Raw genomic sequence first — 25,894 nt, 5'->3', positions numbered from 1 at the left:
ACATAATGTAGTGCACTACATTGAAATACATGTATAGTAGTTGATTAAAAATACAGTAAACACAGACTATTTTTTAAGCTGAGTGTGGTAGAGTTTGTACTATTGACTATGCAATAGGAGTTGCAATAGCTGTTGATTGAAAGTACATGCATTAAAATAATATTGACAGTATACTTTTGTAAAGCATGCTATTAATAAAACATGCTTATGATGATATGATAACACATAATAGCACAGTTGACTTAACAAATATACAGTGGGATTCATTCATTTCTGTACTGTAAATATATTGATTTGCAAGCTACAAACAAAAGTGTAAGTATACACAATTATATTTTATTGTATCCATTAAAAAATTAAAATCTTTATGAAATTTGAAATTAAGAGATGCTCTTTTTTAAAATATGTGGTCATAAAGAGGATCAATTGAAAGATATGGCACATTCTATATGCAGTTGTAAACAGTCTTTCAAGTTTATTTTATCATTCCTTCATATGTTTATTTTTATGGTACGTTATTTTTTGTTATAGTCCTGTATTTCACAGCTGCATACGCTATTCTAACTACTGACTTGCTTGAAATGTACTGTTTGGTCTGCTACTACCATAAATGTGTTAAGCAAATGCAGAGTAAATATAAATTCTAAAGTGTGTGTCACTATTCAGTATTGAGACCTCCAGTATATTATAGAGAAGTTCTATTGAAGCCTATCACCAGTGATCTATTTATGAGGTGGTGTAAGGTTGCAGTAAATATAATAGAAAAGCCTTTTAATTGTATGTAGTAAGAAGAATAATCACAGACTACAAATAGAGCAATTCCACATTTAATCAGAATGCAGTTTACATTAGAGCAGCTAAATGCAGATGTTATAATCTAAGAACTGTTATCTCTTTAATAATCACTTTAACATTGATAAATCCCCACAGGCAATCAGCTATTCTAATATCTAATGGATCTAAAGGATCGAAGATATTATCACATCTGTTTAAATGTTGCATTCATAGCAGAATAAGGGTATCCAATCAGTGTGCTAGATAGCAACAGCACTGCTGTAATCAAGGCTCTGTTGGTTCTAAAGAGAAAGCTTAACCTTTGTAAAAGTGGCATCAGGTAGAGTGTTTAAGACATGTTCTGATTTGGAGAAAATGGTTGATTCCCTGGCATTAGCTAAATAAGTAAACATTCATATATCATTTTATTTTATATGGAATTGACTTCTGAACATATGTCTCCGTAAAACGGTATTGAATGTTTATTTATTTCATGTTTGTGATCCTAACCCAGATAATAAATACATTTAGGGTCAACAGAAAAATTGAATGTTTATTTTCCAATGCTCTTTTTTGTCTGCACTCCATTCAGTGACCTGAAACATTCCAATATTGAAATAAACCTTTAAAGATATTTCTAAACACTAACAATGAATATCTCAACTAAATATGAAGCCTACAAACCATTCACTTAACAAGAGAGCATTTGTAAAATGTATCACAGAATTTCTAGCATGCAATAGTGTACAGTAAAACCTGTCTAACCTGGGAACAGAAAATTCTGCTGCATAATATAGTGTGCTGGCTTGCAAATGTAGCTATTATAAAATGTAATACTGTACCTAGAAAAAATGTACATGACTAACTTGATATGATATAATTCCCATTTTCTATTTCATGCTTAAACATGCTGTATAAGCGCAACTTTGAAGCTGTCTTTAAAAAATAATCTGCATTTCCTAATGCGGGGGCTACAATGCTTGAATGAATGTGTTTTTATACCATGTTAAAATGACCCCCACCCCCCCATGGAATGTTGTAAATGTAAAACAACAACAACTCAAATTAAGCGAATGTGTAGTTTTCATATTTTAGAACATTTTTATTAATTTCTTTCAAAGTGATCTTTAGGGCCCTTTTCCCATCAAATGTTTTTTTGTATTCTTCTCAGGCTTAAGTAATATGATATAACATTTAGGAGCAAAAATACAGAAGAGCAAACCAAAGCTGGAAGCTAGAATCGCAAATATTTCTACAGCTACTGTGTACTTCCCAGGTGAACTGATGTAAGCTGGGATGAAAGTGATCCAAACAGCACAGAATATGAGCATGCTAAATGTAATGTATTTAGCTTCATTAAAGTTATCTGGTAGGTTACGAGCCAGAAAAGCGAGCACAAAGCACATGGCAGCAAGAAACCCAATATACCCTAACACAGCATAAAATGCTGCTGCAGATCCCAGGTCACATTTTAAAATGATTCTGTCTTTGAAAGAGTTCATGTTTTTGTTTGGAAAAGGAGGGGATATTATTAACCAAAGAGTGCAAATCAAGATTTGAATGAATGTAAATGCAAAAAGAGTTAGCCGCTGTTGGGTAGGCCCAAACCATTTCATCATATTATTACCAGGAAGGGTAGACCTAAACGCCATTAACACAACTATTGTTTTCCCCAGAACACAAGAGATGCACAGGACAAATGTGATCCCAAAGGCAGTGTGGCGCAACATACAGGACCACTCAGAGGGCTGGCAAATGAAAGTAAGTGAACAAAGGAAACACAGAGCTAATGAAAACAGAAGAAGGAAACTGAGTTCAGAGTTATTAGCTTTAACAATGGGGGTATCTCTGAATCGAAAGAAAACAATAGCTATAGCAGTGGTTAAACAAGCCCCAATCAATGAAAGGATCATCAGCAACATCCCCATGATTTCTCCAAATGACAGGAATTCAATGGCTTTTAAAATGCAGTGGCTTCTTTGGTTATTCGACTTGTATTCCAAAGGGCACTTCATACAATCAATAGAATCTGCAAGAAAAAATAAATAAAACATTAATTAATACCCTGTTGTAAATACGTTTGCAATTATATCTGAAAATCTTTTTTATAATCTTCTATCACTTTCACAAACAAATGCTGCTACTGAGCTGTCTCAGATATGTTTAAAAAATTCTTTAAAATACCCATTCACACAGCATGAAACTGCGCAATCTATGCCAGTATAATACCGTCATAACCCTTTCACACAGCCAAAGGGATCGTGTGAGTACAACTTGCAGACCTGTCAGTCAACAGATCGTTTCCAAGGCACTGCGATTTGCCCATAAATTACAGCCTCATGCATCGTCCCTTCTTTTTGCGAATTCACCTCGTCAGCCCGTAAAGTTAACAATTCCTCGTTCTACCTCGTTCTTGCTCAGCCATTGTACTTGAAAAAAATTAAAGTGTGTAACAAAAAAAAAAACAACACATCTGGTATACATGCAGTCATGTGTGATGTTGACTTTCAATCCACACCCACTGTTTCACTTCAGTGCCGGCATAGCCTGTTTTTTTTCTGATAGTTGAGTCATGAACACTCACATTAGCTAAGGCGAGAGTAGCCTGCAGATCCTTGGTTGTTACTCTGGGGTTCTTTGGGGACTTCCTTGATGATTTTCTGGTTTGTTATTGGAGAGATTTTGGTAGGACAACCGCTACTGGGTAGAGTGACTGTGGTCTTGAAATTTCTCCATTTGTAGACTATCTGTCTAACAGTGGATTGGTGGAGCCCCAAATCCTTAGAAATGATTTTGTAACTTTCTAGACTGATGAGCATCAATAAATGTTTTTCTGAGGTCTTCAGAGATTTCTTTTGATCATGGCATAACATGTTTCCACTCATATGTATGGTGAAGACCAAACTCACAAAGTTTCTGATCTTTATATAGGGTGGGGCGTCTCAAAAGACCCCTGCGATCGACCTATTTATTTAACCAACCTGATTCTACTTATCCCCTTATTGAGCTGATAATAAAACCGGGATTCACGTACTTTTTCACTATACCCCAGGATCTTTAATATCATTTTGTTTGTACCATAATCATAATTCCTAACATGGATTGCGTTATATAAACCATATGGATAGTTAAGAAAAGACTCAAGAGGCTTATCATCATAAAACTATGGAATTTCTCATAATTATCATTGGGCTTTGACAAAATATATATTCCCTTTCATTCAGGCAATACAGCAGGGGATCAGTGATACTACTTGTACTACCCTGTCTTTGATTTAGAAACTCTACCATCCAGATGGCTGACCGTTGCTGAGGCAGAGGAAGCATTTAACAAAATGTTTGGGCAAATACGGGTAGTGGGCACTTGAAATGGAGGTGGTGGATACTGATGAAATGGACTAAGGTGCAGCCTTAGTTTGTTCACCATATTGGCACTGCCTGTTGTGAGACACACAGGAAAGGTTACCAGTGTTACCAAGTCTCACAAGAAAAAAAAAAGCAACACTGCCTTTCAAAACAAGCCCAAAACAAGAGCAACCCATGTTAGAGTATAGGTGTTATACAACGTGTCAAACGTTGTTTTTTTTTTTTTACGTATGTTTCGCATTTACAAGTAACTGAGATTTACCCTACCATCTATTTGGCTGGTGTTTTTTTTCGGCCAAAAACTGTTTTAGGAGTAATTCTCCCCCAAACGTGGTCCGCGCCGCGCATCGCCATTTCACGTGGAAACTCCATGAGCGAAGTGATTAAAACAGAGACAGAATAGTTCCATCCTGAGATTCCTTTTAAAAATAAATTTTTTGCTGCGTTGGTCACGGCTCACAGCGACTTCTTAATTATTAGGTACCAATTGGCAGATTATTTTTGATTATTTATTAGTGTCATAAATATAGTGTCAACATCTCAGTCTGTACGCACGGGATGCCACCTCGCAAGGAAGTCCACTCTTTTGTCTTAATAAAAATGTATATGGAGCTATGCCTATGAAACGAAAGTTATTTTATGTTGCAACAAACCTGGAAACTATATTGATTGTTTGAAAAAAGGAGTAAGGCAGGATTATATCTGTCGTGAATATAGGTTGTCAAAAATAACTTTTTGTTTTTTTCTGTTTTTTTGGCTTGTTTAGCAACCATGCACAATGCAAAATTGATTTAAAGAAAAAAAAAGGATCTGATTAACTTTTTATGTCGGGTTGATTTGGAATAAAAGATCAGTTTGGGATTCTTGCATGTTGGATTAAGATTTGGTGCACTTTGAAACAATTCATGGCATGATTTTGAATAAAAGTTCAGCTTCAATTCTGGATTTTTGCTTTTTTACTGTTTTAATTCTTAACAAATTTATGATAAAGTCTGAATACTGACATGCATAAGAATGTTAAATTACTTTTAGACTATCTCATATCGATTTAGCTTACTCAAATGCAGTTTAAAACGTAATTTTGCATGTCTTTGCCTGTAACGAACACCCTCGATATAAGGACAACACCAAAGCTTGTCCGAACAAACAGGTGGTTTTATATATGAAGTGGTAGACTGTACATGCCTACTCTTCACGGAAAATGATGCTTTATAATTTTTGTGCGAATATTGCCACTTCCTGGGTTTTTTTTTTTTTTTTTTTTTTTTCTTTTTTTTTTTTGGAGTATTTAGTTTACTCAGCTTGCATGTTTGCGTATGCCTAGCGGCAGTCTTGTTCATGGCAGAAATAAGTGTTTATTTGTAATGAAAAGACCAATTTATTAAACGTAATTATTGATAATAATCAATTAATAGATAAAAGGGAAATATAGCCACACGGAAGTGTCAACATATCATTATTGTTCCAAGTATTATAAACATAATGTAGTGCACTACATTGAAATACATGTATAGTAGTTGATTAAAAATACAGTAAACACAGACTATTTTTTAAGCTGAGTGTGGTAGAGTTTGTACTATTGACTATGCAATAGGAGTTGCAATAGCTGTTGATTGAAAGTACATGCATTAAAATAATATTGACAGTATACTTTTGTAAAGCATGCTATTAATAAAACATGCTTATGATGATATGATAACACATAATAGCACAGTTGACTTAACAAATATACAGTGGGATTCATTCATTTCTGTACTGTAAATATATTGATTTGCAAGCTACAAACAAAAGTGTAAGTATACACAATTATATTTTATTGTATCCATTAAAAAATTAAAATCTTTATGAAATTTGAAATTAAGAGATGCTCTTTTTTAAAATATGTGGTCATAAAGAGGATCAATTGAAAGATATGGCACATTCTATATGCAGTTGTAAACAGTCTTTCAAGTTTATTTTATCATTCCTTCATATGTTTATTTTTATGGTACGTTATTTTTTGTTATAGTCCTGTATTTCACAGCTGCATACGCTATTCTAACTACTGACTTGCTTGAAATGTACTGTTTGGTCTGCTACTACCATAAATGTGTTAAGCAAATGCAGAGTAAATATAAATTCTAAAGTGTGTGTCACTATTCAGTATTGAGACCTCCAGTATATTATAGAGAAGTTCTATTGAAGCCTATCACCAGTGATCTATTTATGAGGTGGTGTAAGGTTGCAGTAAATATAATAGAAAAGCCTTTTAATTGTATGTAGTAAGAAGAATAATCACAGACTACAAATAGAGCAATTCCACATTTAATCAGAATGCAGTTTACATTAGAGCAGCTAAATGCAGATGTTATAATCTAAGAACTGTTATCTCTTTAATAATCACTTTAACATTGATAAATCCCCACAGGCAATCAGCTATTCTAGTATCTAATGGATCTAAAGGATCGAAGATATTATCACATCTGTTTAAATGTTGCATTCATAGCAGAATAAGGGTATCCAATCAGTGTGCTAGATAGCAACAGCACTGCTGTAATCAAGGCTCTGTTGGTTCTAAAGAGAAAGCTTAACCTTTGTAAAAGTGGCATCAGGTAGAGTGTTTAAGACATGTTCTGATTTGGAGAAAATGGTTGATTCCCTGGCATTAGCTAAATAAGTAAACATTCATATATCATTTTATTTTATATGGAATTGACTTCTGAACATATGTCTCCGTAAAACGGTATTGAATGTTTATTTATTTCATGTTTGTGATCCTAACCCAGATAATAAATACATTTAGGGTCAACAGAAAAATTGAATGTTTATTTTCCAATGCTCTTTTTTGTCTGCACTCCATTCAGTGACCTGAAACATTCCAATATTGAAATAAACCTTTAAAGATATTTCTAAACACTAACAATGAATATCTCAACTAAATATGAAGCCTACAAACCATTCACTTAACAAGAGAGCATTTGTAAAATGTATTACAGAATTTCTAGCATGCAATAGTGTACAGTAAAACCTGTCTAACCTGGGAACAGAAAATTCTGCTGCATAATATAGTGTGCTGGCTTGCAAATGTAGCTATTATAAAATGTAATACTGTACCTAGAAAAAATGTACATGACTAACTTGATATGATATAATTCCCATTTTCTATTTCATGCTTAAACATGCTGTATAAGCGCAACTTTGAAGCTGTCTTTAAAAAATAATCTGCATTTCCTAATGCGGGGGCTACAATGCTTGAATGAATGTGTTTTTATACCATGTTAAAATGACCCCCACCCCCCCATGGAATGTTGTAAATGTAAAACAACAACAACTCAAATTAAGCGAATGTGTAGTTTTCATATTTTAGAACATTTTTATTAATTTCTTTCAAAGTGATCTTTAGGGCCCTTTTCCCATCAAATGTTTTTTTGTATTCTTCTCAGGCTTAAGTAATATGATATAACATTTAGGAGCAAAAATACAGAAGAGCAAACCAAAGCTGGAAGCTAGAATAGCAAATATTTCTACAGCTACTGTGTACTTCCCAGGTGAACTGATGTAAGCTGGGATGAAAGTGATCCAAACAGCACAGAATATGAGCATGCTAAATGTAATGTATTTAGCTTCATTAAAGTTATCTGGAAGCTTCCGAGCCAGAAAAGCGAGCACAAAGCACATGGCAGCAAGAAACCCAATATACCCTAACACAGCATAAAATGCTGCTGCAGATCCCAGGTCACATTCTAAAATGATTCTGTCTTTGAAAGAGTTCATGTTTTTGTTTGGAAAAGGAGGGGATATTATTAACCAAAGAGTGCAAATCAAGATTTGAATGAATGTAAATGCAAAAAGAGTTAGCCGCTGTTGGGTAGGCCCAAACCATTTCATCATATTATTACCAGGAAGGGTAGACCTAAACGCCATTAACACGACTATCGTTTTCCCCAGAACACAAGAGATGCACAGGACAAATGTGATCCCAAAGGCAGTGTGGCGCAACATACAGGACCACTCAGAGGGCTGGCCAATGAAAGTAAGTGAACAAAGGAAACACAGTGCTAATGAAAACAGAAGAAGGAAACTGAGTTCAGAGTTATTAGCTTTAACAATGGGGGTATCTCTGAATCGAAAGAAAACAATAGCTATAGCAGTGGTTAAACAAGCCCCAATCAATGAAAGGATCATCAGCAACATCCCCATGATTTCTCCAAATGACAGGAATTCAATGGCTTTTAAAATGCAGTGGCTTCTTTGGTTATTCGACTTGTATTCCAAAGGGCACTTCATACAATCAATAGAATCTGCAAGAAAAAATAAATAAAACATTAATTAATACCCTGTTGTAAATACGTTTGCAATTATATCTGAAAATCTTTTTTATAATCTTCTATCACTTTCACAAACAAATGCTGCTACTGAGCTGTCTCAGATATGTTTAAAAAATTCTTTAAAATACCCATTCACACAGCAAGAAACTGTGCAATCAATGCCGGTATAATAGCGTCATAACCCTTTCACACAGCCAAAGGGATCGTGTGAGTACAACTTGCAGACCTGTCAGTCAACAGATCGTTTCCAAGGCACTGCGATTTGCCCATAAATTACAGCCTCATGCATCGTCCCTTCTTTTTGCGAATTCACCTCGTCAGCCCGTAAAGTTAACAATTCCTCGTTCTACCTCGTTCTTGCTCAGCCATTGTACTTGAAAAAAATTAAAGTGTGTAACAAAAAAAAAAACAACACATCTGGTATACATGCAGTCATGTGTGATGTTGACTTTCAATCCACACCCACTGTTTCACTTCAGTGCCGGCATAGCCTTTCACACAGGAGTTAAGACGGCTCTGTGACGTATAGGAAATTCACTCGGACCAAAATGCCACATCAGTGCCGGTTCTGAGTCGTCATAACTCGTCTGTGTGAAAGGGGTATTATTATTATTATTATTATTATTATTATTATTATTATTATTATTATTATTATTTATTATTATTATTATAACATTAAGTACAGATCCTCTGAAGTACAATGGCCAGTGCTCCTTCTTTACCTACCTGTGTGATTGGTGATTTCTCCATCAGCACATGATATGCAGTCAAAGCAACAAACAGGCTTTCCTTTCTGAACAGCCTTCCGAGTGCCTGGAGGACAGCTCTCACTGCACACTGATTTAGGTGCCTTGAAAACAATTACAATATATTACATTATGTCAACATACTGACATACCGACTTAAGGTCGAATTGAGGTATGTGATCGACATGTGATCTTTCTCGTATTCAACAAGTACAGCTTCGCTTCTTAGTTCATATTGTACATGGCGTTGTCCAAATATATTTATTTTCTAAAGCAGGGGTGTAAATTAGATAATTAATTAGATTAGTAAATTAATTTCAGGTTTTCTTAGGAGCTTGATAATCCATAGTGTAAAGGTAACAAGCTCAGGTGTAGTCTTATTAAACGCCTTGTAAAACCAGGCCTGGATCAAATTGCTATCCATCCTTGGAGAGTTCAACAAAGAATATGTATATGTTACAGAAAAAAAAAAACTTAATTTCACTTGAGGAAATTATTGTACTGTTGTACTGCTTGAAGAAATTGAAAAAAAAAAAATTCATTTAGTCTCTGCCAGTTGACAGGAATCTTGGCCACAATTCCTCCTTTTATTAGTTGGTAGGAGAGAATCGTAGCCTGCACATGCAGTAATATAAACCATACATGTACTGTAGACCTGTAGACCTGTTTTTCCATAACTAATTAAATGAAAAGGTATTTAAAAACAAAAAATGTATACCTATAGCCCATTAACTGGAATGTGTTTTATGCTTATAAAAAAGATTTGCTAAAGTTATATGGAAGTGGAGGGAATATAGAGAATATAATACATGATTATTTTTTTATGATTGTAAAAGCAAGCAAAACTAACCAAGCCCTTTTTTCCCTACTGGTGATGAATATAGTGAAGGCAGGAATACATTGATTATTAACTGTGTTTTAATCTCTAAGGCTGTTATTCAACCTGTCCTACTGTGTGTCTGCATTGCGCACTTAAATTTCTACACATATCATGAACATTAATAGTATTGGGTAGACCTTACCTTATCCTGACCACCTGCCCAAACAGTACTGACGTTACTCATAATAAACTGTTGTCCTTCCGGTAAGGAAGCATCATAGAGACCAACTGTAACAAATTGTGTGATGCTCTCCTTATTGAGTTGCCAGTTAACTAATGCATATCTTGCAGTTGGATCCCCATTCTCATCAAAATAAATATTATATCCATTCCTGGTAGTGAAATTAACTGTTTTCAGGTAATGCACTACCTACAAAAAGACAAGATGTTAGCACAATGATTCACACAGGAGTGTTATTTCTATTGGTATAAAACATAGTCGCTTACCTGCCATGGTTCAATCTTCTTCTTATTTGCACATGTCTTACCAGCAAAAGGTCCCTGGTCAGTTTTGCATGTAAACAGATTGTGTAATGAGTGGGCTACAGCATATACAGCTTCATATACATCATTGGCATTTCCCAGATCAGTTACATCAGTGTACTCATTCTTTATCTCTGCTAAATTCTCAGACCCTGTACATGGATTAACAGGTGAGGTCTTTTCTTGGGTTGTCAGGGTGCAGCTGAAAACAGTTTCCCAAAAATCTTTAAAGCCTGAATTCCCAGGGGTATCAGATGGACGGACGTTCAGTAAAAACTCCTCCAAACCTGTAATTACTGCATTAGTGACTGTGAAACCTAGTGCCCCACCCAGAACTCTGTAGTTTTCTCCAGCTGCAAGGTTTTTGTCAGAAATCCAAGCTTCACTTCCTATCCACTGAAAACCAGTAACATTCTGAAGCAACATTTCTTCTAACAAAACTGCCATATCTCCTCGAGACATGAAAGCTACAATAACTTTTGCAGTGCCCTTCTTGATAACATCTACTGCTTTAAGAATCTTCTCTCTCGGATCAGTTCTATAAATGGCTTCTGAATATTCAATGCAAACACCCTCCTGTCTGGCTGCTTTCACAAAAGTAGCCATTCCTGAGTTGCCATAATCATTGTTACTTCTAATTGTCCCAAACCAAGTCCATCCGAAATGCTTTACAAGCTGTGCCAGGGCTCTGCTTTGATAATAATCACTTGGTATGGTTCTGAAAAATGAAGGGTACTTATTCCTGTTACTCAAACATTCACAAGTTGCAAAGTGACTAATCTGGAATTGACAAAAAAAAAGATTTTAAATATTACTCAAGAATGAAAGAAAACAAATAATAGAAAATGAAAGAGGCATTTTATGTACAAGATCTTTTACTTTTCATGGAACACAGATTTATGCATTTAAAAAGGAATGCAGTATTATAAGGATGTTGAAAAGGTAGTCAGTATAATTTTAACAGTGACATATCAAAACTATTACACCTAATAACTATGTAGTCTAAATTAAATAATTTGATGTTATTTTTATATATATATATATATATATATATATATATATATATATATATATATATATATATATATATATATATAACCATCAAAAAGGTTATCACATTGTACTCAGTTACACAAGCATCCCTTTTAAATGCTAGCTGCTAGAGCATGCCTATTGTATGGGTCTGAACATAAAACTGTACAGAATCAAGTTGACTTTGCTGTTAGGATAGGTTGGAGGGGTTTTCAGATAGATTTGAATGGGGTAACCCACCTCCAGCAAAGATGCATCTACACATCCCATCAAATAAATACGTTTATGCTACTAAGGCAACATATTTTGTAACATACTGGACATAAGATTACACATATGAAAAGAAAGGTACATTACAAAATATGTGTTATATAGCTTTTGTAAATACATTTCTAATATGATACTATAGACTTATTTTGAAAAAGGTTTATAAAATATGAAGTATTTCTCACCACTGGTATGTGAAAAGCTCTTATTGTTGTTGCAATTCCTATAGTTGCTGATGAACTAGCGGGTCCTATTATTGCATGGACAGTAGATGGTTTGGTACAGGACTTGTTAGAGTACATATTTTCTTCCTCTTCATTCATTAAAGCCATCCCTGCCCTTATAGCCAAAGGCATGGTACTACAATCATCATATATCTTATAACCCAATGAAATACCAGGGAGTATATCTGTTCTGTTGTTTATTTCTTCAGTGGCAAAGATCAAAGTTTGAGCAAACTGGAAATCATCGAATTTTACACTGTTGAGAATGAAAAGACATTATGAATAGCACTGAAGCTCTAGTTAAAAAAAAAAAAAAGAAAAGCTATCATAGTTCATTGATATAATCAAACATTGGACAAGTAGTGCATGTTTACCTATGACCAGATGTATACCTGCAAATTATGTATGGGATTACAATACATCAAAACCATTGTGACTTCTGGTCAGAGACAATAAATAATATTGTGATATGTGTTTTAAACATGAAAGCAACCTATTAATAACAATATTTAAAACTATTTTAAAGTGAATTATTTCCTTTTAAGTTAGTTTTCACTTACTCTTTGCATTTCAGTGGTTCAGGCTCTCCTTTGAAGTCAAGTTTGGCATCAACAAGGTTGTGGTGTAATTGAAAGATTCCTCCAATTGTAATGTCTCCATCCTTTGAAAACTGAGGCAATTCTGGTCTGCCTCGCAAACTGCAAACAGGGTCTTCTGCCCTTGTTAAAAGGGCTGTTAATAGTAGTGCCATGAGTAACATTTCAAAATTGTCTCTGGTCAATGTGAAAATAGGACACTTTCTTGAGTATATATACTGTAGTGCAATGCTAATCACATATGATGAAATTAATATGAAGTAAGTTTCTTACTCCCAACAAAGCAGTTATTCTCAAAGGTCTGAATCTGCCTGAAGAGAGAGAACAGCTGTGCAATAACCATCTAGGCCTAAACCACTGTGAATCTCATGCCTTAGCAATTAGAGAGCGCTGTTTGTTTAGCTATTTATTTGTTTATTTATTTATTTAATTATATAAGTACATTTGGAAGACATTATTTATGATGTATGTCAATTCTAAGTACACTATCACTGGCAAGTAAACTTGTAAGTATTGTATCACGTGAAAAAAATATGTACGTTTTAACTACGCATTGCGATCTCAAATTCCTAGGGTTTTCCAGTTGTTTTGAAAATATGCATACCTCGATATTTAAATAAAATTGCAGTTTAAGGGAAATGCAATATAAAAAGAAATGTAATTTAAGAGTAATGCAACATATGCTTATTGATAGGTAACAAGCTCAGGTGTGTCTTATTAAAGTAAAAACAGGAATGGCTCAAACTGCTATGCAGTGGGAGTCTTATTTCCATCCCTGTAAATAAGAAATATGAAACAAGTGTAATTACGTAACTTGCTTTTGTAGCATACTTATTTCACTTTGATGAATTATATAAATTAATTACAATAATGATATAATTTAGATCCAGAGGACATACATTTTGTATTTTCAAAGAAGGTGCCAGTACTGTAGAGGAGGAAGTGGAATGAGATAAGATTAATTTAATGTGAGTAGGTTTCATTATATTCCAAAATAATTGGTCAATACAAATGTATTGTAAAGCCTGATTTCATAGTTTGACAATACTATTACAGTATGTTTTTTCTTTACTTTTCCTGGCATTAGAATATAGTGGAGGTGATCACCTGTCTGTTAGTCTGTCCAGGGCCAGTGTCAGGGGTACGCTGCAAGAGAATGGGCCCTTTGTTTTCCTTCCATGGTTTTAAATTAATTTACGTTTCTTTTTTTTTTCTTTTTTTTTTTTTTTTTAACTACCTTTCTGTTTTTTTTAATCCCAGTAGATTAGAGTGTGCCTACATGGCCAGTGAAATAACCTTGCTGCTTGTCTCTTACCTGATGATGTGAACTCTCCGTTTCAAGTGATAAAGTATCTGATTCAGAAAGACCTGAGCGCAGGATTGCCTAACATCCACATTGAACTGCCAGCACTGGTTGCAATTCCAAAGTTGCAAGTTCTGAGTTAAAAATAGACAAGTAAACTGTTGATGTAATTGAAAAAAGTGCATTATTTAACATCTGCCATGTGACCTTAAGTTAGAAAATGAAGAAAAAAAAGGTAATATTTATTATTATTATTATTATTATTATTATTATTATTATTATTATTATTATTATTATTATTATAACAGAACGAAATTTCAATGTACCATTTGTAATTCAGTAATATGAGAGAATTGGTCAGGGGTCTGAATACTTTTGCAAGGCACTGTATATATATATATATATATACAGTGCCGAGAAAAAGTTTGTGAACCCCTTAGGATTTTCACATATGTCTTATAAAATGTTATTAGATCTTAATCTAAATCCTAACAATAGATAAAGATAACATGATTAAACAAATGACACAAAAACATTATACTTTTTCAAATGATTCAACATTCAATATCCATGTGTGAAAAAGTATGTGAACCTTTTGATTCAGTAACTGGTGGCACCCCCTTGAGCAGCAGTGACTTCAACTAAGCGTTTCCTGTAACTGTTGGTCAGCCTCTCACATCAATTTTGAGGAGTTTTGGCCCATTCCTCCTTACAGAACTGCTTCAACTCAGTGACATTTTAGGGCTTCCTTGCATGGACAGCTCTCTTTAGGTCCTGCCACAAAATTACGATGGGGTTTGGCCATTCTAAAACGTGTAATTTCTTCTTCGGCAGCCATTCTATTGCAGATCTGCTTGGATGTTTAGGAACATTGTCTTTCTGCATGACCCACTTTTGGTACAGCTTCAGCTCACAGATGGATGGCCTGACATTCTCCTCTAGAATCTTCCGATACAATGCAAAATTCATGGTTGTGCCAATGATGGCAAGCCGTCCAGGTCCCAGCAGCCCCAAACCATCACACACCCACCACCATTCTTCACGGTTGGGATGAGGTTCTTCTGTTTGAACGCAGTGTTTGGTTTTCGCCAAACGTAATGTTTCTCATTGAGGCCAAAAAGTTCTACATTTGACTCGTCTGTCCAGAGAACATTGTTCCAGAAGTCTTGTGGATCATCTAAGTGCTCTTTGGCTTACTTCAGACGGGCAGCAATGTTCTTTTTAGAGAGCAGTGGTTTCCTCCTGGCTACTCTTCCATAAACACCATTCTTGTTTTTTTTTTCTGATAGTTGAGTTATGAACACTCACATTAGCCAAGGCAAGAGTAGCCTGCAGATCCTTGGATGTTACTCTGGGGTTCTTTGTGACTTCCTTGATGATTTTCTGGTTTGTTCTTGGAGAGATTTTGATAGGATGACGACTCCTGGGTAGCATGACTGTGGTCATGAATTTTCTCCATTTCTAGACTATTTGTCTTACAGTGGATTGGTGGAGCCCCAAATCCTTAGAAATGGATTTGTAACCCTTTCTAGACTGATGAACATCAATAACTGTTTTTCTGAGGCCATCAGAGATTTTTTTTGATCATGGCATATCATGTTTCCACACACCTGTATGGTGAAGACCAAACTCACAAAGTTTCTGATCTTTATATAGGGTGGGGCCTCCCAAAATCACCCCTGACGATCTACCTATTTATTTAAACACCTGATTCTAATTATCCCCTTAATTGAGCTGATAAAACCAGGGATTCACTTACTTTTTCACATACCCAGAATCTTAAATACTCATTTTTTGTGTAATTAATACATAATTCATACATGGAATTGGTTAATATAAACCATATTGGATATTTAAGAAAAGACTCAAGAAGGCTATCATCATAAAACTATGGAATTTCCATAATTATCATTGGGCTTTACAAAATATATATATCCCTTTCATTCAGGCAATACAGCAGGGGATCAGTGATACTACTTGTACTACCCTGTCTTTGATTTAGAAACTCTACCATCCAGATGGCTGACCGTTGCTGTGGAAGCATTTAACACAATGCTTGGGCAAATACACGTAGTGGGCACCTGAAAGGGAGGTGGTGGATACTGATGAAATGGACTAAGGTGCAGCCTTAGTTTGTTCACCATATTGGCACTGCCTGTTGTGAGACACACAGGAAAGGTTACCAGTGTTACCAAGTCTCACGAGAAAGAAAAAAAAGCAACACTACCTTTCAAAACAAGCCCAAAATAAGCGAACCCGTGTTAGAGTATAGGTGTTTATACAAGTTCCAACCGTTTTTTCCGTATGTTTCGTCATTTACACAAGTAAATGAGATTTACCCTATCCCTCTCTTTGGCTGTTTTTTTTCGGCCACAAACCTGATTTAAGAGTAATTCTCCCAAACGTGCCCGCGCATCGCCATTTCACGTGGAAACTCCATGAGCGAAGTGATTAAAACAGAGACAGAATAGTTCCACCCTGAGATTCCTTTTAAAAATAATTTTTTTGCTGCGTTGGTCACGGCCCACAGCGACTTCTTAATTATTAGGTACCAATTGGCAGATTATTTTTGATTATTTATTAGTGTCATAAATATAGAGTTTAGCCCTCTATTGCGTGAAGACTCATTCTTACAGCATTAAGGATTTGTGTTACAATATACACGCACTGTTAACATCTCAGCCTATACGCACGGGATGCCACCTCGCAGTCCACTCTTTTGTCTTAATAAAAATGTATATGGAGCTATGCCTATGAAACGAAAGTTATTTTATGTTGCAACAAACCTGGAAACTATATTGATTGTTTGAAAAAAGGAGTAAGGCAGGATTTTATCTGTCGTGAATATAGGTTGTCAAAAATAACTCTGTTTTTTTGGCTTGTTTAGCAACCATGCACAATGCAAAATTGATCTAAAGAAAAAAAAAGGATCTGATTAACTTTTTATGTCGGGTTGATTTGGAATAAAAGATCAGTTTGAGATTGTTGTATGTTAGATTAAGATTTGGTGACCTTTGAAACAATCCATGATTTTAAATAAAAGTTTAGCTTCAATTTGGGATTTTTGCTTTTTGTAATGCGTTTTAATTCTTTAACAAATTAGACAAAGTCTGAATACTGCATACATGAAACGTAATTCTACTTTTATTCACTATCTCATATCATTAGCTTACTCCAACAGTTTACGGTTCATTTTGATTGTCCTTACGCTGTAACGAACCCCTCGATATAAGGAACACAAAGCTTGGACCCAAACAGGCTTGTTTTAGAGAAGGTATACTGTACATCTACTCTCTCACGGAGAATGATTTTATGATTTTTGTGCGAATATTGCCACTTCCTGGGTTTTTTTTTTTTTTTTTTTTTTTTTTTTTGGAGTATTTAGTTTACTCAGCTTGCATGTTTGCGTATGCCTAGCGGCAGTCTTGTTCATGGCAGAAATAAGTGTTTATTTGTAATGAAAAGACCAATTTATTAAACGTAATTATTGATAATAATCAATTAATAGATAAAAGGGAAATATAGCCACACGGAAGTGTCAACATGTCATTATTGTTCCAAGTATTATAAACATAATGTAGTGCACTACATTGAAATACATGTATAGTAGTTGATTAAAAATACAGTAAAAACAGACTATTTTTTAAGCTGAGTGTGGTAGAGTTTGTACTATTGACTATGCAATAGGAGTTGCAATAGCTGTTGATTGAAAGTACATGCATTAAAATAATATTGACAGTATACTTTTGTAAAGCATATATATATTATGATAACACATAATAGCACAGTTGACTTAAGCAAATATACAGTGGGATTCATTAATTTCTCTACTGTGAATATATTGATTTGCAAGCTACAGACAAAAGTGTAAGTATGCACAATTATATTTTATTGTATCCATTAAAAAAAAAATCTTTCTAAAATTTGAAATTAAGAGATGCTCTTTTATGAAGCTATGGTCATAAAGAGGATAAATTAAAAGATATAGCACATTCTATATGCAGTTGTAAACAGACTTTTAAGTTATTTTATCATTCCTTAATATGTTTATTTTTGTAGTACATTATATTGGATTATAATTCTGTATTTCACAGCTGCATACACTATTCTGTTTAGTTGTCTAACTCCTGACCTGATTGAAATGTGTTCAGTAAATGCAGAATAAATATAAATTCTAAAGTGTGTGTCACTATTCAGTATTGAGACCTCCAGTATATTATAGAGAAGTTCTATTGAAGCCTATCACCAGTGATCTATTTATGAGGTGGTGTAAGGTTGCAGTAAATATAATAGAAAAGCCTTTTAATTGTATGTAGTAAGAAGAATAATCACAGACTACAAATAGAGCAATTCCACATTTAATCAGAATGCAGTTTACATTAGAGCAGCTAAATGCAGATGTTATAATCTAAGAACTGTTATCTCTTTAATAATCACTTTAACATTGATAAATCCCCACAGGCAATCAGCTATTCTAGTATCTAATGGATCTAAAGGATCGAAGATATTATCACATCTGTTTAAATGTTGCATTCATAGCAGAATAAGGGTATCCAATCAGTGTGCTAGATAGCAACAGCACTGCTGTAATCAAGGCTCTGTTGGTTCTAAAGAGAAAGCTTAACCTTTGTAAAAGTGGCATCAGGTAGAGTGTTTAAGACATGTTCTGATTTGGAGAAAATGGTTGATTCCCTGGCATTAGCTAAATAAGTAAACATTCATATATCATTTTATTTTATATGGAATTGACTTCTGAACATATGTCTCCGTAAAACGGTATTGTATGTTTATTTATTTCATGTTTGTGATCCTAACCCAGATAATAAATACATTTAGGGTCAACAGAAAAATTGAGTGTTTATTTTCCTATGCTCTTTTTTGTCTGCACTCCATTCAGTGACCTGAAAAATTCTAGTATTGAAATAAACATTTAAAGATATTTCTAAACACTAACAATGAATATGTCAGCTAAATATGAAGTCTACAAACTATTCACTTAACAAGAGAGCATTTGTAAAATGTATTACAGAATTTCTAGCATGCAATAGTGTACAGTAAAACCTGTCTAACCTGGAAACAGAAAATTCTGCTGGATAATACACTGTGCTGGCTTACAAATGTAGCTATTATAAAATGTAATACTGTACCTAGAAAAAATGTACATGACTAACTTGATGTGATATAATTCCCATTTTCTATTTCACTTATATATTATGTTATTGTTTTTTAAAAGTGAATCTTCAAACATGCTGTATAAGCGCAACTTTGAAGCTGTCTTTAAAAAAATAATCTGCATTTCCTAATGCGGGGGCTACAACGCTTGAATGAATGTGTTTTTATACCATGTTAAAATGACCCCCCCATGGAATGTTGTAAATGTAAAACAACACCAAATCAAATTAAGTGAATGTGTAGTTTTCATATTTTAGAACATTTTTATTAATTTCTTTCAAAGTGATCTTTAGGGCCCTTTTCCCATCAAATGTTTTTTTGTATTCTTCTCAGGCTTAAGTAATATGATATAACATTTAGGAGCAAAAATACAGAAGAGCAAACCAAAGCTGGAAGCTAGAATAGCAAATATTTCTACAGCTACTGTGTACTTCCCAGGTGAACTGATGTAAGCTGGGATGAAAGTGATCCAAACAGCACAGAATATGAGCATGCTAAATGTAATGTATTTAGCTTCATTAAAGTTATCTGGTAGGTTACGAGCCAGAAAAGCGAGCACAAAGCACATGGCAGCAAGAAACCCAATATACCCTAACACAGCATAAAATGCTGCTGCAGATCCCAGGTCACATTCTAAAATGATTCTGTCTTTGAAAGAGTTCATGTTTTTGTTTGGAAAAGGAGGGGATATTATTAACCAAAGAGTGCAAATCAAGATTTGAATGAATGTAAATGCAAAAAGAGTTAGCCGCTGTTGGGTAGGCCCAAACCATTTCATCATATTATTACCAGGAAGGGTAGACCTAAACGCCATTAACACGACTATCGTTTTCCCCAGAACACAAGAGATGCACAGGACAAATGTGATCCCAAAGGCAGTGTGGCGCAACATACAGGACCACTCAGAGGGCTGGCCAATGAAAGTAAGTGAACAAAGGAAACACAGTGCTAATGAAAACAGAAGAAGGAAACTGAGTTCAGAGTTATTAGCTTTAACAATGGGGGTATCTCTGAATCGAAAGAAAACAATCGCTATAGTAGTGGTTAAACAAGCCCCAATCAATGAAAGGATCATCAGCAAGATCCCCATGATTTCTCCAAATGACAGGAATTCAATGGCTTTTAAAATGCAGTGGCTTCTTTGGTTATTCGACTTGTATTCCAAAGGGCACTTCATACAATCAATAGAATCTGCAAGAAAAAATAAATAAAACATTAATTAATACCCTGTTGTAAATACGTTTGCAATTATATCTGAAAATCTTTTTTATAATCTTCTATCACTTTCACAAACAAATGCTGCTACTGAGCTGTCTCAGATATGTTTAAAAAATTCTTTAAAATACCCATTCACACAGCAAGAAACTGTGCAATCAATGCCGGTATAATAGCGTCATAACCCTTTCACACAGCCAAAGGGATCGTGTGAGTACAACTTGCAGACCTGTCAGTCAACAGATCGTTTCCAAGGCACTGCGATTTGCCCATAAATTACAGCCTCATGCATCGTCCCTTCTTTTTGCGAATTCACCTCGTCAGCCCGTAAAGTTAACAATTCCTCGTTCTACCTCGTTCTTGCTCAGCCATTGTACTTGAAAAAAATTAAAGTGTGTAACAAAAAAAAAACCAACACATCTGGTATACATGCAGTCATGTGTGATGTTGACTTTCAATCCACACCCACTGTTTCACTTCAGTGCCGGCATAGCCTTTCACACAGGAGTTAAGACGGCTCTGTGACGTATAGGAAATTCACTCGGACCAAAATGCCACATCAGTGCCGGTTCTGAGTCGTCATAACTCGTCTGTGTGAAAGGGGTATTATTATATTATTATTATTATTATTATTATTATTATTATTATTATTATTATTATTATTATTATTATTATAACATTTAAGTACAGATCCTCTGAAGTACAATGGCCAGTGCTCCTTCTTTACCTACCTGTGTGATTGGTGATTTCTCCATCAGCACATGATATGCAGTCAAAGCAACAAACAGGCTTTCCTTTCTGAACAGCCTTCCGAGTGCCTGGAGGACAGCTCTCACTGCACACTGATTTAGGTGCCTTGAAAACAATTACAATATATTACATTATGTCAACATACTGACATACCGACTTAAGGTCGAATTGAGGTATGTGATCGACATGTGATCTTTCTCGTATTCAACAAGTACAGCTTCGCTTCTTAGTTCATATTGTACATGGCGTTGTCCAAATATATTTATTTTCTAAAGCAGGGGTGTAAATTAGATAATTAATTAGATTAGTAAATTAATTTCAGGTTTTCTTAGGAGCTTGATAATCCATAGTGTAAAGGTAACAAGCTCAGGTGTAGTCTTATTAAACACCTTGTAAAACCAGGCCTGGATCAAATTGCTATCCATCCTTGGAGAGTTCAACAAAGAATATGTATATGTTACAGAAAAAAAAACAAACTTAATTTCACTTGAGGAAATTATTGTACTGTTGTACTGCTTGAAGAAATTGAAAAAAAAAAAATTCATTTAGTCTCTGCCAGTTGACAGGAATCTTGGCCACAATTCCTCCTTTTATTAGTTGGTAGGAGAGAATCGTAGCCTGCACATGCAGTAATATAAACCATACATGTACTGTAGACCTGTAGACCTGTTGACCTGTTTGTCCATAACTAATTAAATGAAAAGGTATTTAAAAACAAAAAATGTATACCTATAGCCCATTAACTGGAATGTGTTTTATGCTTATAAAAAAGATTTGCTAAAGTTATATGGAAGTGGAGGGAATATAGAGAATATAATACATGATTATTTTTTTATGATTGTAAAAGCAAGCAAAACTAACCAAGCCCTTTTTTCCCTACTGGTGATGAATATAGTGAAGGCAGGAATACATTGATTATTAACTGTGTTTTAATCTCTAAGGCTGTTATTCAACCTGTCCTACTGTGTGTCTGCATTGCGCACTTAAATTTCTACACATATCATGAACATTAATAGTATTGGGTAGACCTTACCTTATCCTGACCACCTGCCCAAACAGTACTGACGTTACTCATAATAAACTGTTGTCCTTCCGGTAAGGAAGCATCATAGAGACCAACTGTAACAAATTGTGTGATGCTCTCCTTATTGAGTTGCCAGTTAACTAATGCATATCTTGCAGTTGGATCCCCATTCTCATCAAAATAAATATTATATCCATTCCTGGTAGTGAAATTAACTGTTTTCAGGTAATGCACTACCTACAAAAAGACAAGATGTTAGCACAATGATTCACACAGGAGTGTTATTTCTATTGGTATAAAACATAGTCGCTTACCTGCCATGGTTCAATCTTCTTCTTATTTGCACATGTCTTACCAGCAAAAGGTCCCTGGTCAGTTTTGCATGTAAACAGATTGTGTAATGAGTGGGCTACAGCATATACAGCTTTATAGACATCATTGGCATTTCCCAGATCAGTTACATCAGTGTACTCATTCTTTATCTCTGCTAAATTCTCAGACCCTGTACATGGATTAACAGGTGAGGTCTTTTCTTGGGTAGTCAGGGTGCAGCTGAAAACAGTTTCCCAAAAATCTTTAAAGCCTGAATTCCCAGGGGTATCAGATGGACGGACGTTCAGTAAAAACTCCTCCAAACCTGTAATTACTGCATTACCGACTACGAAACCCAGTGCCCCACCCAGAACTCTGTAGCTTTCTCCTGCTGCAAAGTTTTTGTCAGAAATCCAAGATTCAGTGCCTATCCACTGAAAACCAGTAACATTCTGAAGCAACAATTCTTTAATCAGAAATTTAAAATCTGTATAAGCAGTAAACGCTACAATAACCTTTGAAGATGACTTTTTTATAATATCTACAGTTTTAATTAGTTTTTCTCTTGGGTACGTTCTGTAAATAGTCTCTGAATATTCAATGCAAACCCCCTCCTCTTGGGCTGCTTTCACAAAGGTAGCCATTCCTGTGTTACCATAGTCATCATCATTTTTAATGGTCCCAACCCAAGTCCATCCAAAATGCTTCACAAGCTGTGCCAGGGCTCTACTTTGATAGTAATCACTTGGTATGGTTCTGAAAAATGAAGGGTACTTATTCCTGTTACTCAAACATTCACATGTTGCAAAGTGACTAATCTGGAATTGACAAAAAAAAAAAAAAGAGAAGATTTAAAATATTATTCAAGAATGAAAAAAATCATTATCTGTATATAAAACAAATACTAGAAAATGAAATAGAGATATTTTGTGTACCAGATATTTTACCTTTCTTTGAACCCAGATTCTGTATTTAAAAAACAATGCAGTATTAGAAGCATGTTGAAATGTTAGTCAGTATAATCTTAATAGCGACATATTAAAGCTATTACCCCTAATAACTATATATTCTAAATTAAATAATTGTGTGTTTCAGTTTTTTTTTTTTTTCAATGTGGTAATTACATCATACTCAGTTACACAAAGCATCCCTTTTAAATGCCAGCTGCTAAACCATGCCTATTGTATGGGTCTGAATATAAAACTGTACAGATCAAGTTGATTTTGATGTTAGGATAGATTGCAGGGGTTTTCAGATTGATTTGAAAGGAGTACTCCACCTCCAGCGAAGATCAAATCAAATTAATAAATGACATAAGACAACACATATGAAAATAAAGATGCAGCAAAAAATGTGTGTTATATAACTATTATGAATACATCTCTAATATGGTACTATATACTTATTTTGAAAAACTTTTTTAAAATATGAAGTATTTCTCACCACTGGTATGTGAAAAGCTCTTATTGTTGTTGCAATTCCTATAGCTGGTGAAGAACTAGACGGTCCTATTATTGCATGGACAGTGGATGGTTTGGTACAGGACTGGTTAGAGTACATATTTTCTTCCTGTTCATTCACTAAAGCCATCCCTGCCCTTGTAGCCAAAGGTATGGTACTACAATCATCATATATCTTATAACCCAGTGAAATACCAGGGAGTATATCTGTCCTGTTGTTTATTTCTTCAGTGGCAAATATCATAGTTTGAGCAAATTGGAATTCTCTGAAATTTAAACTGTTAGAAAAAACACACTGATTAATTATACAGATAAAAACTAAATACATAAACCCTCCCCAATCAACAGAGCCATTAGCTCCAGTCCAAACTGTCTCCAGGCTTGCACTGGCCCTTTAAGCTTCTTATAGTAATAATGTAGTGAAAATATGAACCGCATGGAGGAATGAAATCAATACATATGATACCAGTCATGCCTGTTACTGTTGAAAAATAAATAAATAATAAAAAAAAAAAACAATTAATAGCCCCCTGGTAATTCTGCACTGGTGGTAATTGGATAACATTTTGTGAATGAAAAACATTAACAACAACTGAAACACTGGTTAAAGAAATCAAATATATATATATATATATATATATATATATATATATATATATATATATATATATATAGGTATGTGTGTATAGTATACTGTATAGTACTGTGTGTTTACCTATGAAGGGATGTATACCTGCAAATTATGTGATTACAATACATCGATACCATTGTGACTTTTACGTTTTCATTTGGTCATAGACAATAAATAATAATGCGATACATGTTATTTGTTCTGTAACATAAATATCAAATATCATCCTAGTGTAGGATTTTGTGATAAACACTGGTATTGAATACTGCAACTACTGTGCAATTTCAGTTTAATCATGGACCTGTATTTGCCAGTTCTGTATTTGATTATTTTTTTTTTTATCAAAATACATAAACATGAGCTAAGAAGTCCTTAACCTTTAAATAACAATATTTAAAACTATTTTAAAGTTTTTTTTTTTTCTTTGATTTTTTTATGCTCTGTAGGTTCCACTTACTCTTTGCATTTTAGTGGTTCAGGTTCTCCTTTAAAGGCAGGTTTGGCATCTACAAAGTTGTTGTGTAATTGAAAGACACCTCCAATTGTAATGTCTCCATCCTTTGAAAACTGAGGCAATTCTGATCTGCCTCGCAAACTGCAAACAGGCTCTTCTGCCCTTGTTAAAAGGGCAGTTAATAGTACTGCCATGAGTAGCATTTCCAAATTGTCTCTGGTCGAAGTACAAATAGGACAATTTCTTGAGTATATATACTGTAGTGCAATGCTAATCACATGTGATGAAGTGAGTATGAAGTAAGTTTCTTACTCCCACCAAAGCAATAATTCTCAAAGGTATGAATCAGCCCGGGGAAAAAGAACAGCTGTGTAGTAATCATCTAGGCATAAGCCACTGTGAATCTCATGACTTAGCAATTACAGAGTGCTGTTTGTTAATGTATTTATTTATTTAAATACATGTGGCAGACATTATGTATGATTGTGTAAATATAGTATGACATGAACAAAAACTATGCGTTGTAAGTACAAAGGCCTAGGACATTTCTATTGTGTACAGAATGTGATTACCTGTATATTTCAGTCATATAGCAGGGGTTTAAGGGACATTCACTATGGAAATAAATGCCATTTAAGAGGAATGTGAGGAGTCTCACCCATTGCAGGTTTTAACATTTGATTGCATACTTTCCAGCATTTGGAAACTGTTCAGTGGGATGCTTATCTGACGGGGGGGTGGGGGGATTCATACCCCATGGGAGGGGTCATATGGGAAAAGCACTCATTATCATAGAATAGACGTATCCCCCTCAACACTTCTTCCTATGCATCGGGACTCGGGACATTTGCTAGGAAATCACAAGCATATAGGCACTGTTGGCACGTATGTGATTGATT

At 34.7% G+C, this 25,894-nt stretch overlaps 3 protein-coding genes across 3 annotated transcripts; all 3 read right to left on the bottom strand.

The window, feature by feature from the left end:
• Positions 1-1,901: 1,901 nt before the first annotated feature.
• On the bottom strand, positions 1,902-2,724 carry LOC121322568 (vomeronasal type-2 receptor 26-like). Its single transcript, XM_041262683.1, has one exon. It carries the CDS (start codon positions 2,700-2,702, stop codon positions 1,902-1,904), a length of 801 nt encoding a protein of 266 aa, XP_041118617.1. The 5' UTR covers positions 2,703-2,724.
• A 4,781-nt stretch (positions 2,725-7,505) lies between these two features.
• LOC121323361 (extracellular calcium-sensing receptor-like) lies at positions 7,506-12,838 on the bottom strand. Its single transcript, XM_041264382.1, is given in 6 exon segments — positions 7,506-8,419; positions 9,173-9,296; positions 10,215-10,442; positions 10,520-11,335; positions 12,040-12,334; positions 12,639-12,838. Coding segments are annotated over 6 exon segments (2,577 nt in total).
• Positions 12,839-19,426: 6,588 nt separating this feature from the next.
• On the bottom strand, positions 19,427-25,198 carry LOC121323358 (extracellular calcium-sensing receptor-like). The gene is given in 6 exon segments (XM_041264377.1): positions 19,427-20,340; positions 21,096-21,219; positions 22,148-22,375; positions 22,453-23,268; positions 23,894-24,188; positions 24,999-25,198. Coding segments are annotated over 6 exon segments (2,577 nt in total).
• Between the last annotated feature and the right edge of the window lie 696 nt (positions 25,199-25,894).

Source organism: Polyodon spathula, chromosome 11 (genome assembly GCF_017654505.1).
Source record: "Polyodon spathula isolate WHYD16114869_AA chromosome 11, ASM1765450v1, whole genome shotgun sequence".
Taxonomy (NCBI): Eukaryota; Metazoa; Chordata; class Actinopteri; order Acipenseriformes; family Polyodontidae; genus Polyodon; species Polyodon spathula.
This window is presented reverse-complemented; position numbering and strand designations above follow the sequence as displayed.

Bases quoted from the DNA above. Each gene is read 5' to 3' on its own strand.
- LOC121322568 (XM_041262683.1), bottom strand. From the start codon at position 2,702: ATGGGGATGTTGCTGATGATCCTTTCATTGATTGGGGCTTGTTTAACC.